The sequence below is a fragment of the Peromyscus leucopus genome, chromosome 15, assembly GCF_004664715.2.
Source record: "Peromyscus leucopus breed LL Stock chromosome 15, UCI_PerLeu_2.1, whole genome shotgun sequence".
In the NCBI taxonomy this organism is placed as follows: domain Eukaryota; kingdom Metazoa; phylum Chordata; class Mammalia; order Rodentia; family Cricetidae; genus Peromyscus; species Peromyscus leucopus.
This window is the reverse complement of record NC_051076.1, coordinates 68568563-68588338: the sequence shown is the minus strand read 5'-3', so window position 1 is coordinate 68588338 and position 19776 is coordinate 68568563. Positions and strand designations below refer to the sequence as shown.

The window sequence follows — 19776 nt, the reverse complement described above, 5'->3', positions numbered from 1 at the left end:
TAAACACAGCACAATTTGGACAGAAGTTTCCTGGTGATAATTAACTCAATCCTATGTGCACACTAAAGCCTAAGACATGATTCTATCACGGCTCTTACAAAATACAAGTGACATCTTCCATAAAGCTAGGTGAATCTTCCATAAAGATTAGGTAAAGAAGCAGGCTCAAGGTAAACCATGCTCGTGCTAAGTTCCAGAGAGGAGAGCGCTGCAGATTGGCTGAGATAAACAGGTTCAAGATGACCATCTGGGGGAGCCTGGCCATACAGGATAGCACTGAGGTCACCAGGCTACTAACCACCTCAGCTCCCAGCCTTATGGGTGGAAAACTGATGCTCCATCTCTCCCTTTAAGGGGCAACCTGTGTGGTAACACTCTTGGTTTCTCTAGTGCTCATCGGTGAGGGCAAGGACCTCTGTGCCTTCTACAGGGTCTTGTCCAGGCTGATCTCCACTGTGTGATCCTCCTATCTCAGCCTCCGAGGCAGCTGGGACTCTGGGTGTACATCAGTCCGAGCCTGACTCTTTTGGCGTGCCTACGCCCTGCCCCACCCCTCCCCACCTCTCTTGTGACCTCCCCTCCCCCATTTCAGGCCTGTTTACTTTTAGAGCAATAACAGAGCAAGGAAATGATTGAGCTGAGTGGTCTTGACAACCTCAGTGGCATGGAGCTAGGAAGGGCAGAATGATACAGTATGTGTTCTGCCTCGAATACACTATTACATTAACAACCAGAAAAAACACACTTCCTCATAAATGACCCTGCCACTTAGGAAGTCACACCCTCTGGGTGCATGAGTGGACTTATAATCTTGGCCTCTTGCTATGTTAAAGCAATCTCCCACTCACTCAGATGAGGTGTGTGTGTGTGTGTCAGAGTGTGTGTTTGTGTGTGTGTGTGTGTGTGTGCCAGAGAACAACTTTTGAGTGTCATTGTTCAGGCACTGTCCACCTTTTAAAACAGATCAATTTCTATGTATGAGTGTTTTGTCTGTCTGTCTGTGTACCACATGCATGCCTGGTGCCCATGGAAGCCAGAAGAGTGTGTTGGACCCCCTGGAACTGGAGTTACAGGCACTTGTGAGCGACCTGGGTCCTTTGCAAGAGCGGCAAGTGTTCTTAACTGCTGAGCCACCTTTCTTGTCATCTTGTTTGAAAGATAGGCTCTTACTAGCCTAAAACTGGCCCGGTAGGCTAGGCTGGTTTCCCAGAGAGCCCTGGGGAATTGCTGCTTCTGTCTCTCTGGTGCTGGGGTTACAAGTGCAGGCTACCATGCCTAGTTTTTTATGAGTTCTGGGGACTGAACTAAGGACCAGCAACCCCTCAGCCCTCAGATGGCACCTTCACATCTGCTTCCTGTGCTCCCACTGCCTAGAACAGAATTACACACATTTAAGCCTGCTCTCCCTCGTCCTGTGGTAGAGGGCACCACACCCAACTGCTCGCCTCCTTTCTGCCTCTCTGCAGGCTTCGGCTTTGGAACCAGGGCGATGACCTGCATTTAAAAGCTGATTTATTTACCAGGGGAGGGAGCCGGTATGAGTTATTCTCAGGACTCACTGTAGTTCTGTGAGCAAGGCTGAACTGCGGCTATGGACCTGGGCTTTGGAAGAGGAGAGCTTAGGGAGAACTACTTGCCTTTAGAGCATTCTTGAGCTCAGCCTCAGCACCCTCACCCACGAAATGGAAAAGCCCTACAGAACCCCACGTTCAGGGACTCCCGTAGCGTGACTTTGCCGGCTGTCTCTTTCCTTCTGTGAGAGTCCAGCCTTGCGCCTCTGTGGCCTCCCCAAGCCCTTCTCTCCCCCCCCCAGGAAGCCCTTGACTCATGGCTGACCGGCCTTCCTGGCCCCACTGTGGCCCAGTTTCGAAAGGAACCCTGGGAGACCTCAGGCGTGGAGCATGCTGTTCCCAAGGGTGCTCCCACTCTTACTCAACTACTCTGGATCCAGGGAGAGGCTGGATCCAGACAAAGGCTCAAACTCGGTTAATCCCTGAGGGCAGCTCCTGAGACGGAGCTCTTAGGACATCTGTAGGCTCAGATGCCAGCCAGCTCACCTCATCTGAGGTGGCTGCACACACCTGGGAACAGTAGGACCACCCCTCACAGTCCATCCAGGGACAGAGAAAGAGGGCAGAGGGGCTCTGGGAACACATCTTCATTTATTTTTACTTTTATTTGATTTTTATGACCCAGGGTCTCAGGTAGCCCAGGCTGGTCCCAAATTTGCCATCACCAAGAGATGGCCTTGAACTCCTGATGTGCCCGACTCGACCTCCTGAGTGCTGGGATTACAGGTGTGCACAACCATGCCTGATTTTTTTGTGCAGCGTCGGGGAATTGAACCCATGGGTTAGGGCAGGCTAGGCAGCCCCCTGCCAAACTGAGCGACAATCCGCAGCTCCACAGCGCATCTTTAGAAGGAAGCAGAGATGAAAGGAGAAAGCAAGGCCAGTCGTTTCAAGAACCTGGAGGATGGGCTGGTGAGATGGCTCAGTGGTAAAGACGCCTGACAGGCTGAGACGGATCCCCTGGGACCCACATGGTAGGAAGAGTGAACCAACACTGGCCGGGTTTCCTCTGACCTACCCATGTGTGCTCACACCCCCCTCACACACACAACAAATACAGTTAGATGAATAAAAATTAAAAAAGATATAAAAGAACCCAGACGACGAAAGACATACAGTAACAAATGTACTTTTAATTGATTTCAGGTAAAAACTACACAGGGAGGAGGGTCAGCAATTAATCCCGGCCCTAATTTATCGGAGCCATATCATCTACATTAGAAAAACACCAAGGCATTATGTCCTCACGGGTCACGCGTGTGTCTGGTCTTCTAGATTCCGTATTTCTTCTTCAGCTCTTCCACTTTTTCCACATAGCTTTTCATGGCGCTCTCCTTGGAAGTTCCTGGAAGGGATCGGTGGGAATACACATCAGGAAGGCAGGCTGCTAGAAAGGCATCGAGCTGGCAGGGGGGTGGTGTGTGTGTGTGTGTGTGTGTGTGTGTGTGTGTGTGTGTGTGTGTCCGGCCTTGGCTTCTAAAAACTTGTGTGTGCGTATCTGTACAGTGGATGTAATATGTATGTGTCTGTGTGTTTGCCAGCAAATGTGCACATGTGTGCAATGTAGAGGTCAGAGTTACATGTCAAGTGTCTTCTCCACTGTTCTCTATTTACTAAAAAAAAAAAGACTTTTATTGTTTATTTAGGTGCCTGCATGGATGCATGTGCACCAAATGCATGCAGGTGCCTGAAGAAGTGAGGTGAAGGTGTTAGATCTCTTGGAACTGGAGTGATAGGCAGTTGTGAGCCACTTGTGGGTTCTGGGAACCAAATCCAAGTCCTCTGTAAGAGCAGCAGGTGCTCTTAATCAATTAACCATCTCTCCAGCCCCACCTTAGCTACTTCCAAAAAAAATATGGATTTATTTTGCAAGGGGGGTGTGGTGATCTGAATGACAAGGGCCTCCACAGGCTCATCTATTTGAATGCCTGGTCCCCAGTTAGTGGAACTGTTTGAGAAGGATTAGGAGGTGTGGTGTTATTGGAGGAGGTGTGTCATTGGGGGTGGGCTTTTAGGTTTCAAAAGCCCATGCCAGGCCCAGTCTCTCTCCACTGCCAGTAGATCAGGGTATAAAGCTCTTGAATACTGCTCCTCCGTCATGTCTGTCCGCTTCCTGCCATTGATGGTCACGGACTAACCCTCTACAATTGTAAGCAAGCAGAGCTGCCTTGGTCATGGTGTCTCTTGACAGTAATAGAAGAGTAACTAAGGTGGGGGGGAGTAGGGCGTATACTACTACAGCATGGGTAGAGGTTAGAGGGCAACTTGTGGGAACTGATTCCCATCACGTGATCCCTGGGGACCAAACTCCAGGTTTTCAGGCTTGGTGGCAAGCACCTTGACCCACTGAGCCATCTCACCAGACCCTCCACTTTATTTGACGAGACAAGGTTCCTCATGGAACCTGGAACTCCTGGATCGGCCAGTGCACTCTGAGGACCAACCTGCCTGTCTCAGCTCCCTCCCAGCGTTAGGGTGACAGATGCATGTTGCTGTGCCTGGCTTTTTCATACAGGCACTGGGGACCTGAACTCAGGTCCTTGTGCTTGCACAGCAGGCAAGCTGCCGACTAGAAATCTCCCCAGCCCCAGACAGCCAAGCTTTTAACATTATGACACGATGTCATGATCCTCACACATGTTGGGCCACAGGCTGGACACACTGGCTGAGATTCCAGTTTAGTACTGGAGGCTGTCCTTACACTTACAGCACAGCTCTTGTATCTCAGAGACGGCCCGAGGAGTAGACACACAGCACTCCAGGGGATGAGTTCTGCTTTACAATGCACCAAGGCAGCAGGCGGTGTGGACAGGCAGGAAAGTGTCCCCGCAGTGATTTTCCCGGTGCTGCTGATTTTGTGTTTGGCTTCAGCCTATGGACTATCTGTTCTGGATTCTTATCTCCCTCCCAGGGCTATGCTGTTGGCTGTGAAAAAGCCAAGCCAGCCACCCTCTGCCCCGCAGAGAGAAGCTGGGAGAAGAGGTGGAGACTGAGGGAAAGCAGCTCGTCCTTGGAAAGGAATGAGGCCAATCTTTGTCTCTTTTCACGACACAAGAGACATGAATACACCCCGAGGGACAGCCACACTGGGTTTCCTAGATCCCCCCCGGGGTACTGGGAAGTCCTCGGGGACTGAAGAAGCGTGTTGGAAAGTGTTAGGGTATCCGGGGCCTGAGAATGGCGCGGAAGATGGACAGCCAGACCCACACGGCCCCCTAGCAGGGCATTCCAGTGTGCTAGGCCCTTCCTGAGTTCACGCCTTTCCCCCTCGTGAAGACAGAGGCTTATTCAGCAACTGGCTAGCGAGGTACGAAAGCTGCCAACAGCTTTGTGCCAGCTTTTGGGGCTTGCTGCCAGGGGAGCACGTGATTTAGTGGAGCCTGGACACTTCTTGGATGCTTGTGCTTAACAAATAATAGTTCCATTCACTGGCCACGCATTACCTCATCCCTTTTTCTCATGTGCCCTTCTGGCTGAAAGGGAACTGGGGAATGGCCACTCGGCTAAGGGGTCACTGCCTGGCCTTGTGGTGGAGATGGAGGCGTGGGTGGGAGAACTCACTTTACTCTCTTTACAGCCAAAGACCACGGCAACATTGTCACTCCCTGGCCTGTTTCTCAGTGGCTGATCCCCAAGTCCTTTCCCTCCAGATAACACCTCTGCCCAGAGACGGAGCTCTTAGAAGAGACATCGGCAACCTTCGGAGGGGACGGAGGTGGCCTAGTTTTCCCATGCCAGGGCTGGCTGGGCTGGCTTCCAATGTGTGCCTCCTGAACTATGTCCTCCCCACTCCAGAATGGAGAGTCTTCAATGCCCAGCCTCACAAAGAAGGGAAGCTGATCAGAACACGTTACCTTTCAGCTTATTCCATGAATCCCACTTGGCCTTGCCTTTGAGGTCCAGAAGCCCGGGCCGATCTGCAACAAGGAAGGCAGACAGATTTATTACAAGTTCTAATGGAGAACTTCATCAACTTTTTCCCCATGAAAAGCAAGACACCATTTTTTTTTTCTCCCAATACAGAGTTTCCCTGTGCAGCCCTGGCTATCCTGGAACTCACTCTGTAGACCAGGCTGGCCTTGAACTCAGAGACCCACCCGCCTCTGTCTCCCAAGTGCTGGGATTAAAGGTGTGTGCCACCACCGCCCGGCACCAAGACATTTTTGAATGCACAGATTCCCAGTGTCTCCCACAGAGGGTTCTAGCCTAAGAAACCCAGATGGCTTTGGAGCAACCCAAATTTAAAACTGGGGAAAAACAGGATAAAAAAAGTATTCTTAGATTGTTTTTGTACTTGAAGTTAAATGTTTAAAACCCAAAGTTTTACTTTAAAAACAACACTAGTCTTTGGGCCTGGGGATGAGGCTTAGCTGGTAGATGCTTCAGCGATGTATAAACAGGGAATGGTGGCACACACCTATAATCCCAACACTCAGGAAGTAGAGGCAGGAGGATCAGGAATTCAAGGTCATCTCAGCTACACCGTGAGTTTTAGGCCAGTCCAGGCTACATGAGAACTTGTCTGAAAAAATAAAATATACCATAAAAGAAAACTGATAGGCCTGGTGATGCACACCTGTGATACTGGGCCACTCCAGAGGCCAGGGCAGGAGGATCGGAAGTTCAAGGCCTGCTTGGCCTACAGAGAGAGCTTAAAGCCAGACCAGATGGCTTAGTGAGACTGTTTCAAAATATTAAATAATAAAAGGGCTAGGGATGTGGCTCTGTTGGCAGAGTGCTTGCCTGGCATGCCCCAAACCCTGGTCTCATCTCCAGCACCAGATAAACCAGGCCTGGCGACCCACAGCTGTAAGGTGGAAGCAGGAAGACCAGAACTTCAAGGTCATTTTTTTTGGCTACATAGTGAATTTGGGCCAGCCTGGGCTACATGAGACTCTGGCTTAAAACAGAGGAGGAGAGAAAAGAAAAATAGACCAAAAATTCTCAAACCAAACCAAACCTGTTAAACAACAAACAAACATCCATTCACATGGTTCAGAATCCAAAAACTCTGAAAGAAAATGGGGCTGGAGAGATGGCTCAGCAGTTAAAGAGCACTGGCTGCTCTTCCAGAGGACCCAGGTTCAATTCCCAGCAACCACATGGCGGCTCACAACTGTAACTCCAGTTCCAGGAGACCTGACACCCTCACACAGACAGACATGAAGGTATACACCAATGCACACGACATTGAAACAACAAATCCCAAAGACAATTCTGAAAAAAAACTATTAGGTCCCCCACCCCCGCCCCCACCCCCAGGGGGCCTGGTTTCTCTCTCTGTTACATCACTGCCACCAGTGGATGTCCTTGCCTGTGACTTGTCTTTATAACCCAGCTCTATTTTCCCACCACTTTGCTGGACTCCGTGTTGATTTGTAGGGTTCTGTTTTAACTGAAGACCAGGCTTCTTCCAGAGCATCTGCGTTTGGGGGAGAAGCCCTCCTACCATCCTTCTTACTGCAGAGCGTAAGGCTTGGGGCACGGAGTCTGAGGGAGAAGTCCTGGGAACTTTACAGGACACTGTTCCTACACAGGAACCCTCAGAAGCCCAGAGGAAGACTCCCTGCCAGTCTGTTCTCCCGAGATGGCAATGTATATTCGCAACATTCAGTTAGTTGATGTGTGTGTATACTGGGATGCGCGTGTGCACAGGCCACTGTGTGGATGCCAGAGGACAACTTTGGGGAGTCCGCTCTTTCCTTTCACCAAGTGGGTCCCTTAGGCAGTCAGGCACGGCAGCAAGAGCCTTTACCTGCTAGCCATTGCACTGGTCCTTGCAACATGTAATTCAGAAGCCACTTGCCCCACGTGGCTACTGAGCCCTTGAAACACGGTGCACGCAGCGACAGACTGAGCTTTTGGTATTGCTTAGGGATAGCCACCTGTGGCTGGTCTTTGTTGCACTGAACAGTACAGCCGGAATACAGACAACAGTTTCCTGATCAGGAAGTGACAGATTCCAAGTCAGTCTACTGATGCTCTTATGCCAGCAAGTACCTCTGGCAGCAAAGCCTCCCAGCCTACCCGTTCTCTTCCCACTTCCTTCTTCTTCCTGGATGTGTATAAGCCCTCTGATCTGACCTGCCTGGCCTGCCACAACAGCTCCCAGGGAATTGAAGCTGCACTTGGTGGGTGGCTGAGGGGTACATTTCCTTCTGTGCTGACATGAGTCTGTGCTAGAACGCACTGTGCCTCAGCCTACAGCCACTGCCCGAGGGCAGCAGAAAAGACAATAAAGACCAAGGTAATCCACAGCTCAGCTTCAAAATCTGTACCAAGGGGCTAGAGAGATGGGTCAGCCAATAAAGTGCTTACCTTGCAAGTAGAAGGACCTGAGTTCTATTCTCAGAACTCATGGTGGAGGGAGCATGGGGGGCACACATGGCAGCCTGTGCTTATAATGCCAGTGCTGGAGAGGCAGAGACAGGCAGATCCCTGAGGCTTGCTGGTCCACCAACCTAGACTACTTGGCAAACTCCAAGCCAGGGAGAGATCCTGTCTCAAAAAATAAAAATGAAAAGCAAAACGCCGAAGGCGGATGGTGCCGGTGGAAACAATACTCAAGGCTCTTCTCTGGCCTCCACTTGCACATGCTCCGACCATACAAAAAAGTCTGCACCAAGATTTTTAGAGAGGGAAAAAAGTCACCTGATGGTGCAGACTTTGGCCAGCATCAATTCCAACTTGCCCCCAGGATACCAGATGCATCCCTGCTCATCTATTAGGCTTGGGGTGGCTGCCAAGTGCTCGATGACCCTGCTCATCTGATGGGAACAGTAGGCTCAACAAAGCTACTACTGAGCAACAGGGCTTATCACAAGCTTCCTCTCTGGGGCCTTTGCTTCCTTCACAGCAGATGCCGAGATAATCGGTCAAGTCCTTCTAAAACCAGGTTGAATCTGCTCCCAGGGTCACACCAAGAATTTAGGAAGATGGTCTCTGCAGGTGAAAAATCTCACAGTTTAAGTCACCATTCGCTGCCTGAACCTTAGGGCCTCAGGCAGTTGGAAAGTGAGGTTCTCAGACTCCCGGGCTGTCGAGCCAACTTGGCCTACTCTGATGTAGAAAGTTGGCCATACCTGTATTTACGTCGCCCACGGTAGCTTGTTTGAAGTGGCTGTAGATGAAGAGCATCTCTTCGTCACTTGGCTGGGTCTTGAGGCGCTTCACCTCCTCAGCAGCTTTGTCAAATTCCGCCTAAGTGAGAGGGAGAGGAACGGGGATGGAGGATGCCTGAGTGGGAGAGGTCCAGGGACGGATGGGAAGGCAGGAGAGCAGTACTCCTCCCAAACGCTCTCCTCTCACTAAGATTCAGCAAAGGCCCACCTGTCTACTCACGCAGCTGCAGCACTGTGTCAAGTGTTGGGAATAGACTTGGCTCACAGTGGGAGTACACGCCCTTGAAAAATTTCTTGCCCAACTGCCTGACCACCGCTGGCCCAAATCCAGCAATTGCTGGGGTTCCAGCAAAGCCTCGACCTATGATCAGCGGAGATTGGCAAGGCAGTGAGGGGAAACGTGGCGTGATCACAACAGTCGATCAGGGGTCAGGACACGAACGCAGTGGAATCCAGGGTCAGGAGACCACTGGTCCCTTCCTATGGGGCCTGGAGTTCAGCGTTGACCTCTGTCCCAGTGCCCAGATTAGGGAGAGGCAAGTGGGAGGAGCCAGGGATCGCCCTACAGGGCTCGGTCCCGGACAGGGGTCTCCACTGGAGGGAATAAAAAGGCTTCTGGGCCACCTCGCCTAGTCGCATCTCTCCTGTACAGGGGCATGCCAGGCAGAAGACTAGTTACTTCCCTCGACCTCCAGGCTCCCCAGCCAGGAGCCATTAGTGGCCCTCTGTTCCATTCTGGTCCTTCCCAGTATGGGATTCAATCTTCTCTGCCCTTCATTCCCTTATTGCCCCATCTTTCTTTCGAGGACCCTGTGCCTGCTTCAGAAGTCCAGCCCACCTGCCACTCTCCAGCAGTTCCGGCGTGGGTGGCAGTTTCAGAAATCTGCAAGGGAAAAAGTTCCGCTCCCCAGGCTATGAGCTGGGCTCGGATCCCAGAGCAGATGCCTAGTATCCGGAGAGGGGACACCCCGCGGGGTTCCTGCTGACTGATTTCCCCCAACCCCCCTGCACCTTCGCAGCCCGGCAGGGCACGCGCAGTACCTGAGACATACTGGCGAGGTGATCTGGATCCCGAAAGCGCGGGAGCAAGAGCAGGCAAGCAGCACTCAAGTTCCAGAGTGCACAGGGTAGCGCCTTTAAAAGACTGCCCCTGCGTTCCAACCGAGCTCGGGCGAGCGCCTGCAGCCAATCAGAAGTCCAATTTGCTTTCGGGGGCGTGTCCAGCCCAGGCCGGAGCTCCAGCCCCTCCCGGACCCAAGAGGGCATTTATTGCGCACGCGCGGGGAGGAGCCGCGGGGCACGCCGGGAGCAGGTGGGACGCACTACGGGATTTTTTTTGGGGGGTGTAGGGCGGCACTCTGGGTGAGGGCGGTTGGACCGGAGCTGGGCAGGAACTGAGGTCGCGTGGAATGGGGTGCTGCTACAGGAGAATAGAAATCAGTATGATTCTTTCCCTTTAAATATCCTGCCGGTTGGGATGAGGCCGGAAGTTGCATCTCTGGTCTAGTAACTTCTCATCCTGAAAAATGAGTTGTCGCGATCCCTTTTAGGGGCTCGAGGGAAGAATCTTTGGTGCCGTGCGCGTCGGTGACCTGTCGGGCCAAGCCCATGCCCAAGCCTTTTCCTCTGAACTGTTGGCACATTCTTTGACCTGTGCACATTGTCCATAGTTTTCAGTCCTGCATCCTTAACGCGGTCCAGTGTTCCACCAGTGCCTTATAAAGGTGGAGGCAGTGTGATAACTTTTGCACGGGAAGAGGTGCCCAACAAGCCTTGGTTAAGTGAATAATTTTTCTTCTCAAACGTTTTCTAAACACTTGGCCTGATGAGTGCAGGCTTCTAGACCTTGAGCACGCAGCAGTGGACAGATGAATCCTCTGCAAACTTAGAGCGTCTTAGAGTGGGTTAATAGTTGGCATAGTCAATTACAGACTTTTTAAAAAGAAGAATTGGAAACAGGGCGGTGGTGGCGCACGCCTTTAATCCCAGCACTTGGGAGGCAGAGACAGGTGGATCTCTGTGAGTTCGAGGCCAGCCTGGGCTACAGAGCGAGATCCAGGACAGGTACCAAAACTACACAGAGAAACCCTGTCTTGAAAAAGCAAAAAAAAAAAAAAAAAAAAAAAAAAAAAAAAAAAGGCAGTTTTAACTGGTGGGGGTGGGGGTGGGGTGGGGATGGAGAGAAGATGCTGTTTGAGCAAGCCCTGCAAGTGAGAGAAAGAACATTCTAGCAGAAAGCAGGAGTGAGCAATGGGTTACTGTGGAAATTAAGGTTCCCTTTGAGTTTTAGCCTCATTAACAAAATAAAACTGACTCAGAAGGAAGCTTGAGGACAATTTCATTGAAGTTTGAGGTTAAAAACAAAAACAAAAACCACAGACAAGCTGAAAACTGACAGCCACTAGGAGAAAAGGAGATGGAGGAAAAGTCATGCCTTTTAAGCTAGGCTTGGAGGAAACAGTGAGAAAGCCCAGAACTCCAGGAAGAACATGCATAGGAGTGCCCAGCAGGACACTGAGTTCAGAGGGCATTCGGTTCCAAGCATATGTGTCTCAGGACAGAGGACTGTACCAGAGGCACCCGGTTAGACGTAGAAATAGAGCTAGCTTATTAAGAAAAGGAAAATGCGGGAATGAGGCTGGAGAACTCAGACAGAGGTAGGCTGGCTAGATGAGGTTGGTCATTCTGGGGATGCAGGCGATCATTCTGATGGAGATGGAAGCCATCGGGATTTCCAGCAGAGATGATGCAGTGCACAGGTGTCTTATGGGAGGTTGTCATGGGAAGCTAAGCTCCATGGGAGTGTGAGGAGAGGAGGCAAAGGGCACCAAAGGGGGAATTTTCTGGCACTGGATGCCAAGGTGGAAGAGAAAATTCCCTAGAGGTCATCACAGAAGGGAGATTGTCCTTCACTTGCTAATGTGTGGCCAGAGGCCTGGACCACAGATCGCCACCCTTTCTACCCTCCGCCTCATCATAGCTGTAGTCCTTTACAAAGGGAGGGCTGGGGCTCTTGCTTAGTGCTGGATAGTGTCTGCCTAGTGGATTTGAGGTCCTGGGTTGGATTCCCAGTCCTGCAAAATAGAAAACTTAAGCCCAAGCTTTCAGATGTCACCTACATCATCAGCCAGGGTTTGTGGAATGTTTTGGGAAGGAGAAGTTTAATCTCAGGGAACACATACAGGTTTTGTGAACCACTTTACTCAGAAAGCAAAAGGAACAAAAAATTTTGGCGTTAAAATTGGAGAAAGAAATACTTGCCTGTGAAGTATAAAGAATGTGGATTTCTTCCATAGTGGCGATTTAGGGGACCCCACCCCCTCAAGACTCAGATGAATAGTTAGAGTAGACTTGTATTCTTTGCTGTAATTTTCCTTGTCACTTTTGAAAGATCAGTGGGCACCATGGAGCTTTGAAAGGATGCAGACAGGAGATCAGTGGAGGTGCCGTTATCTTGCTAGTCTGCATGTAGTTCAGGATTGATTTGTTGGTTGCTTGTTAGGAATATAATTCACTTTCTTAATTCCATGTAGTGGTTCCAGATGAGGGTACAAAAACTGTTTCAAGCGGGCGACAGCGTGCTGAAGGGTTGTGGGTGCTAAGTCATCTTGAGCCAGAGGAGAAGGAAGAGCACCTCTCCTTGTGGTGGAGTCCCCTAGGCCCTGTTTCAGAGTCACCCAGGGCATCCTCAGCATACTGTGTGATCCTTGTCTTGCTGCTCAGTGACTCTAAGTGTCACCTAGAGGCCTGCCTGCCCTCAGTGCTTCTACCCCAGGGAGCTGGGATGGCATTTGGAGGCCATAGAAAATCTTGGGCTGGAATTCCTTAAGCCTTCCATTTGGTTTTTGAGACAGTGTCTCTCCTTGTCCTGGAACTCACCAAGTAGGCTAGACTGGCTGGGCCGGCGAGCCCCAGGGGCCCTTCTGTTCTGTCTCCCCAGCACAGGGATTATAAACACATGCCACCATGCCTGTGTGTTTTGTATGGCTTATGAAAATTGAACTCAGGGTTCCAATGCTTGTGTGGCAAGCACTTTCCTGACTGAGGCTTCTCAGTCCTTGGAATTTCATTGTTAAAAACAAGCTTCCCAGGCAGGAGAACATATACCATGCAATCCTAACAACCTGACTCCAACCCCCAGAACCTGTATAAAGGTGGTGGGAGAACCATGTCCACCGAACTGACCTCTGACTGCCATATACCGGCTGTGACATGACCAGACCTGCACTCGTACACATGGTTCTTGCACACATGTGCAATAATAAATATATTAAAAATAAACTGCTCAGTCTATTTGGGGTAAGCCATATGAATGTTTTTTATTATCTATGTCTACAAAACTAGAAAAGGTTGCCGGGCAGTGGTGGCACACGCCTTTAATCCCAGCACTCGGGAGGCAGAGGCAGGCGGATCTCTGTGAGTTCGAGGGCCAGCCTGGGCTACCAAGTGAGTCCCAGGAAAAGTGCAAAGCTACACAGAGAAACCCTGTCTCGAGAAAAAAAAAACAAAACAAAAAACTAGAAAAGGTCATTGCTTTTCATAATGCCGAGAAGTCATGGAGTCCTCAGCTCTGTTTATGTCCTTGTGAGCGACTCTCACGTCAGGATTTTATTTGTCTGGTGTCTGCTCTCTCCCGTACGTGAGCTAAGGAGAGTAGAGTCACCATGCACTGGCCACTGCCTCATCTCTTGATGCTTGCTCTTCTTAGGGACTTGACAAACACTTACTGACCGAGGAAAGTGCCTTTCCTCTGTAGGCTGTGCTCCTTCGGGCTGGACTTAATGGCACACACTGTGATCCCAGGACCAGGCAGGCTAACGCAGGAGCATCCGTGAGACTTGATGACTGCCTGGGCCTCACACTAAAACCTTCTCTCAGAAAGCAAACAAAAAGGACCCGGGGATGGTTCAGTTGGTAAAGTGTCCACTTTGCAAACACAGAGACCTAAATTAAGACTTCCAGCCCCCACGTAATTGTTAAAACTGATTTTCCGCACTGTGGAAGGGGATACAGGCAGATCCCAGGAGCTTGCTAGGTGGCCATTCTTGCCAACTGGGGAGCTCTGGGTTCATTGAGAGACCCTGTCTCAAAAAATAAGGTGGAGAACGATTGTAGAAGATACACAATGCCAGCCTCTGGCCTACACACACACACACACACACACACACACATCCAAAGGCATACATCACATACATATACCAACAAAAAAGAGCAAAAATTAGCTGCCAACTTGGAAAACAACTGAATTCATTGGAGCTGATTATGAGACCATGGGCTGGAACAAAGCAGATGAACTCTGGCTCAAGGCCTGTGCTATCTTTTGGTAGCACTCCCAGCCTTGGAAGCAGAGGGCTTAGGGAGGATGGGGAACCCGACCCAGCCAACTTGCCAGTCAGTCAGTAGCAGTTGTCAGCGTTGCAGCTTGTCCTTGTGGGTAGGGATCTATGAGGTATCATTCCATAGGCATCATGTCCATAGGCACCCCTTGCTCTCAGCTTAGCTAGACTGACCAGGCTTACCAGGTATGGCATTCCTGCTGTGAAGCAGGTAGCATAGCCAATACCAGGAAGCAGTTGGCTACCCCTGTAACTGTCCTGCTGCTGTTTGACCGGTAGGCATATTTTGTCAGGCAGGGTTAGTACTGTAGCACACGGGATCCAACCCTGGATGAGACCACTGAGCTCTTTTCCCATAAGCTGGCCAGCAGGGAGAGTTTCCCAGTCACTTTGCGGTTGATTTTTCTGTGTCTGTATACACAGGTTTCCCTTACTGTTAGTTTAAGCCAGATGGGCAAGACACACGAACAGGTGAAAATTGTCCCCACCCAGTGAGTGTCAAGAGTGGTTTAAGATTAAGTTTCTTGCTATAAAGGAGGCCTCAAATTTCAAAAAGTAACCTAATCGTTAAGAAAAGAGTTAAGAACAAGGTACCTTGGCAAGAGAGCTTTCGTGGAAGGCAAGGGCGTTCCCACCCGGCCAGTTAACACTCCACGTGGTTCCCATTTTCTTGGGATGGGACTCCTGGCCAGACTCCAGCAGAGCTGGGAGGAGAATAGTGTCTTTTTAAAGGGGTTGGGAAGTGTTTCTGAGATAGGAGTCGGGATAGAAGGGTGGAGGCCTGGGCTCTGTGGAGGTTGAGAGCCCAGAGAGTGGGGTGGGAAGGCGATCGTGACTTTCCCACAACTGCAGTGAGAGAGACTTGCCAGCCGAGCTCAGAACATCTTTGCTGTTTCTCAGATGCTTATGTTGAGAGGAACTGCATCAAGGCGGGTGTGAGAGTGTGTGTGTGTGTGTGTGGCACACGCGTGGTATCATTCTCCCTCTTCACCTCTTCTGTACCCAGGCAGCATGTGTACGGGTGTCCAGTGGTGACAGCACTGAGCACCAAGAGGGCTTGGCGGTGGAAGACTACAGGGAAGTGCCCTCCATTCACTGGGAGAAAAGGGAAGGATCAGGTGTTCTAGGTCATCCTTGGCTACATATCCTGTTGTAGTGCTTTTGTGCATACATGTGTTTGTGTGTGTGTGCATGTATGTGTGAAGGCCAGGGACAGCCTCAGTTGGTGTTCCTCAGGCACAACCTATCTTTTATTAATTTTATTATTTTAAATTATTTGTGCGCATTCCTTAAAAATTATTTGTTTTTTAACTGTGTGCATATGTGTGTGTCTATGTGAGTGTAGGCTGTGCGTGTGCAGGTGCTCATGGAAGCCAGAAGAGGGTATCGATTCACCTTGGAGTTAGAGCTTCAGGTGGTTGTGAGCTGTCTGCTGTGGGTTCTGGGAATCAAACCCAGGTTCTCTGGAAGAGCAGCAATTCTCTTAACTGATCCGTCTCTCTAGCCCCATTTTTATTATTTAAATGTGTGTGTGTGTGTGTGTGTGTGTGTGTGTGTGTGTGTGTGTGTGTGTGACCGTATGAGTCCTCAAAGGACAGCTTTCGGGGCTGAGTTTTCTCCTTCCACCTTGTTAAGGCAGTGTCTCTCTTTTTAGGTTGCTCTGTATTAGTCAGGCTAGCTAGCCCTCAAGCTTCTAGGAGATTCTTCTGTATCTCACCGTAGGCGTGCTGGGATTACAGCTCTAAGCCTGTGCATCCGGCTTTTCCCCTGGGCCCTGGGAATTGAACTCAGGTCATCAAGCTTGCAAGACAAGGGCTTTTTCCTGCTGACTCACCTTAGCGGCCCACTTTGTTTTTGAGACAGGATCTCTTCCTGGGCTGGAGCTCCCTGGGTAGGCCAGGCTGGCTGGCCAGTGGGCCCCAGGGTCTGCTTGTCTCAGCCTCCCCAGTGCTGGGATCACAGTGCTTGCTACCATGCCCGGGGTAGTTTTTAAACATGGAATCTGGGTCCTTGCTTAAGGTCCTTATGTTGCAAGCCTTCACCAACTGAGACCTTTCTCTAGCCCCACCTCAGAGCCTTTCTTTGGTATCCTATCTGACAAAGAAAGGATCACTGACTTATTATTACTAGATGGAGGAAAAAGTTCTGTTCTAAGGTAGGGTGTCTGTCTCTCCCGAGGACCTCTGCAGCCACCTTGCTGTCAGGGACAGGAATGCCTTGCTGCTGTTTATGACCTGTCTTCTGTGGATGTTGAGAAGGGCTAGGAGGGTGGCCTTACCACAGTGGATAGAGGGACAGTGCTGGCCCTTCAGTAGGTCTACCTTACACCACTCTCTACAGAGAGGAAAGAATGCATGTTACCAGTGATGGGGTGGAAGTTGGCCCAGCTCCCTACCTCGTCTGACAGGTGATGGGTTGCCCCATTAAGGCCTGTTGAGGATGGGACTCCCAGCATCCCTCGGATATTGCTGGTCCAGGTAGAGGTAGGGTCACAGTCTTTTGTGGTCTCTGCTGGAGCAGAGCCACATTGTTCATTGTTGGTATTTCTGAGGTTGGAGAGTTGCTAAGCAACGAATCTGAGACCCAGGAAAGCCCAGGAAACTAACCCACCACCATCTTGTGCCCCAGATCCTGAGGTCTCTAGCCTGCCTGCCCCCCTCCCTCCATGTTTCAGAGTTTTAGCTTTGTTTTGTGTATACCATCAGGGTTTGGAGTTGACGTAGAGGGAAAAGCATGTCTCCATCTTCTTCATGTAGGATGGCGCCACTTGAAGCTCATTGTTAAGATTTATTTTTATTTATGTGTATCTATGTATGTCTTTGCTGAGTATGCACTTGCGTGGGGACACTCATGGAGGCCAGAAAAGGGTGTCAGACTTCCAGGATATGGAGTAACAGGTGTAACAGCTGTCCAATATGGGCACTGGGAACTGAACTCAGGTCCTCTAAGCAATGCCCTTAACCACTGCGTCATCTCTCCAGCCCCTGGACCTTATTTACACCAGGCCTAGAGGGACACACCTGTAATCCCAGCATTTGGGGGGATGAGGCAGAAAGATTTCAGATTTGAAGTTAGCCTGGGGTACATAGCTAGACTCTGTCTCAAACAACCAAACACTGTCCCCCAAAACAAAACAGTAAATGAAACTTATTTTAAAATTATTTCTACAAAGTACACTGGATCCTGAGTGTATAATTCCTAACAGTCTTCTGGGTTTTTTCTTAGATTATTATTTAAAAATTAAAAATGTGTATTAAGTGTGCCTGCATGTATGTCTGTTCACACATGCATGCCTGGTGCCCATGGAGGGAAGAAGAGAGATTGGGATCCCCAGGAGCTGGAGTTACAGGCAGTTGTGAGCTGCCATATGGGTGCTGGGAACTGAACCAGATCCTCTGGGAAAGCAACAGGTGCTCTTACCACTGAGCCACCTCTCCAGCCCCTTCCTAGGTTATTTTTGTCCTATTCCTTTATTTTCTGTGCATGTGCATGTGTGTGGAGGTCAGAGGACAACTTGCAAGAGCGGCTTCTCTCCTTCCACCGTCAGGCGTGGCTGCCAATGTCTTCTCCCATTGAGCCATCTTGCCAGCTCCCCCCGCCCCCACCCCCTCCTGTGGATCTTAACAGTCCAGTGAAGACTCTTGAGTTCCACTGTTGCCCGAGAAACATTAGTAATAATGTGGTTATCGGAAAGTTGGGTATAAGGTAGAACATCGTCATATCTTAAGAATCCAGGATGTGGGCTGCGGAGATGGCTCAGTGGGTCAAGAGTTTGCTTTGCAAGGGTGAAGACCTGCGTTCAAGTCTCCAGAGTCCATGTAACAGTTGGATGTGGTAACATTGTATCTGTAATCTCAGGGCTCCTGCCGGAGACGGGAGGGGGAGACAGCAAAACTGCTGGACGCTCATGGGCCAGTTAGCCTGTGTGCAGTAGGCAAACCACAGGGAACTGTCTCAGACAGGGTGGAAGGAGAAGACAAGGGTTGTCCGTCCTCTGACCTTCAGTTATGGGCCATAGCTTGCCACGCCCCCTCCCCCGCACGCACACAAGCTTTTAAAAAAGAAAAGAAAATGAAGAACACGTGTGGTAGCTAATTGCGAGCCTGTTAAAACGCACACTGTTGAGCATTCCGCAGATGTCATCTGTCTTACAAAGCACCCTTCCCGGCACGAGCATTGCCGAATGACAGCTGGAACTTACCTCTCCTAAGTGCTCTCTCCGATGCCCCGGGACGCTGGCTGTTCTTTCTAGCCTGTCTGTCAGATTCCTGCCTGGTGTAGCACAGCATCTGCTCTGGAAGTCAGACATCACGAACAGCTCTAACCCCTCCATCCTTCTTCCCCACCTGGAGAGGGGGGTGAGCACGGAGTGAGCGTGGGAAGCTCGGCTTGTGTTTGACACACTCTGAGTAGCCGTGGTCACTGCCACAGGGTGCTTTCGTAGTACAGAAGCTCAGCAGGCCACGGTAAGGGCAGAGGTCAAAGTCTTGTGCTCCCATTTCTATGATGTCAGAATTGAGTCAGAAGAGGTGGTTCAGTGAAGGCACCTGCTGCCAAGCCCAGCAACTCGAATTCTGTCCCCACGACCCACGTGGACAGATGTCCTCTGACCTCCGCATGTGCATTCATACACATGCACACACACACACACACACACACACACACACACACACACACTCTAAAAACATTTGTGTGTATGTCTTAGCCGGGAGCTCACCTTTTTGGTTAGCTTGGGATCATCTTGCTTCCCCCCCCCCACCCCTGCGAGTGCTGGGGTTGCCAGCATTTGCTACAGTAGCCAGCTCTTCTGTGGTGCCGGGGATCGAACTCAGGTTCCCACACTTGTGTTTCGGGAACTTTTCCTGCTGAGCCAGCTGCCCAACTCAGGCATCATTTCTTTAAAAAACTTTTTGAAAATTTATTTGTGTGTGTCTGTCTGTTGTGTCTGTCTGTCTGTCTATGTAGGGGTGGATGTGTGAGAATGCATATGTACCTTTCCATCTCTCTTTCCATCGTGTGGGTCCTGGGTTAAAACTCAGACGTTGGGTTTGTCAGCCACCTGGGTGGCCCTCAAGTGACCTTTCTTTATCGACACTTTTGTAATTAGTCAAGAACTACTTTGTTCTTTTTAGCATGGACTTGGGGGATGAAGACCTTTGCATGGTTTGGGGGTAGAGCTGGTAGCGAAGCCTCATTTTAATGGTAACCTGTATTTGAATAATTAGGTCACTTTAAAAAAATGAAAGCTGTAGTTTAAACAAAGAAACATAGCATTAAAACTGCTGTCGAGGGATTGGGGAGACAGGAGTCTGATCCCCAGGACCCGTGTGAAAACCACAGGCGTGGTGGCAAGCACTGCAGTTCTAGTACTGAGGAGGCAGAGACCGCCCGCTGCCTGGGGCTCTCAGGCCGGCCCGCCTTCGTGTACTAGTGAGCACCCGGCCACTGAGAGATCTGCCTGTCCCAGAGGAGGCGGACACCAATCCTGAGAATGATGCTTGGGGCTGTCCTCCAGCCTCTGCACACATGTGCAGAGGTGTGCACACACGTGTTGAAGGCCCTGCGATTCATGCCCCCTGTGCTGATTGTTCTGGTCTCAAGAGCCCCCTTCTCGTTACGACTTGGCATTTTATCTGTTCCTTAGACACACAACAGAAATCTGCCGTCTCGGAGCTCCGGAGGTCCACACTTCGTGAAACCGGACGGACGTTAGCAGGGCTCTAATTCTCTTTCTGCTGCTGCTATGAA

The 19776-nt window shown here is 50.4% G+C and overlaps 2 protein-coding genes across 4 annotated transcripts in view; one reads left to right on the top strand and one right to left on the bottom strand.

The window, feature by feature from the left end:
- Positions 1-2684: 2684 nt before the first annotated feature.
- Dbi (diazepam binding inhibitor, acyl-CoA binding protein) lies at positions 2685-9878 on the bottom strand. Its single transcript, XM_028893941.1, has 4 exons — positions 9734-9878; positions 8654-8771; positions 5426-5488; positions 2685-2916 (listed from the first exon to the last, which is right to left on the bottom strand). Exons 1-4 carry the CDS (start codon positions 9740-9742, stop codon positions 2843-2845), a joined length of 264 nt encoding a protein of 87 aa, XP_028749774.1. The 5' UTR covers positions 9743-9878; the 3' UTR covers positions 2685-2842.
- A 31-nt stretch (positions 9879-9909) lies between these two features.
- Positions 9910-19776, top strand: part of C15H2orf76 (chromosome 15 C2orf76 homolog) — a 66932-nt gene continuing 57065 nt past the window's right edge. For 2 of the 3 annotated variants that reach the window (XM_037211477.1, XM_037211476.1), the window contains exon 1: positions 9910-10004. The gene's annotated coding sequence lies outside the window, so the exon portion shown is untranslated. The remainder of the gene's footprint in view (positions 10005-19776) is intronic. The other variant, XM_028893939.2, reaches the window with a different exon arrangement.

Coding starts and splice junctions, on each gene's coding strand:
- Dbi (XM_028893941.1), bottom strand. Junction 5,489..8,653: donor CGTGGGCGACGTAAATACAG/GTATGGCCAACT, acceptor TCCTTGTTGCAG/ATCGGCCCGGGCTTCTGGAC. Junction 2,917..5,425: donor TTCATGGAATAAGCTGAAAG/GTAACGTGTTCT, acceptor GATCCCTTCCAG/GAACTTCCAAGGAGAGCGCC.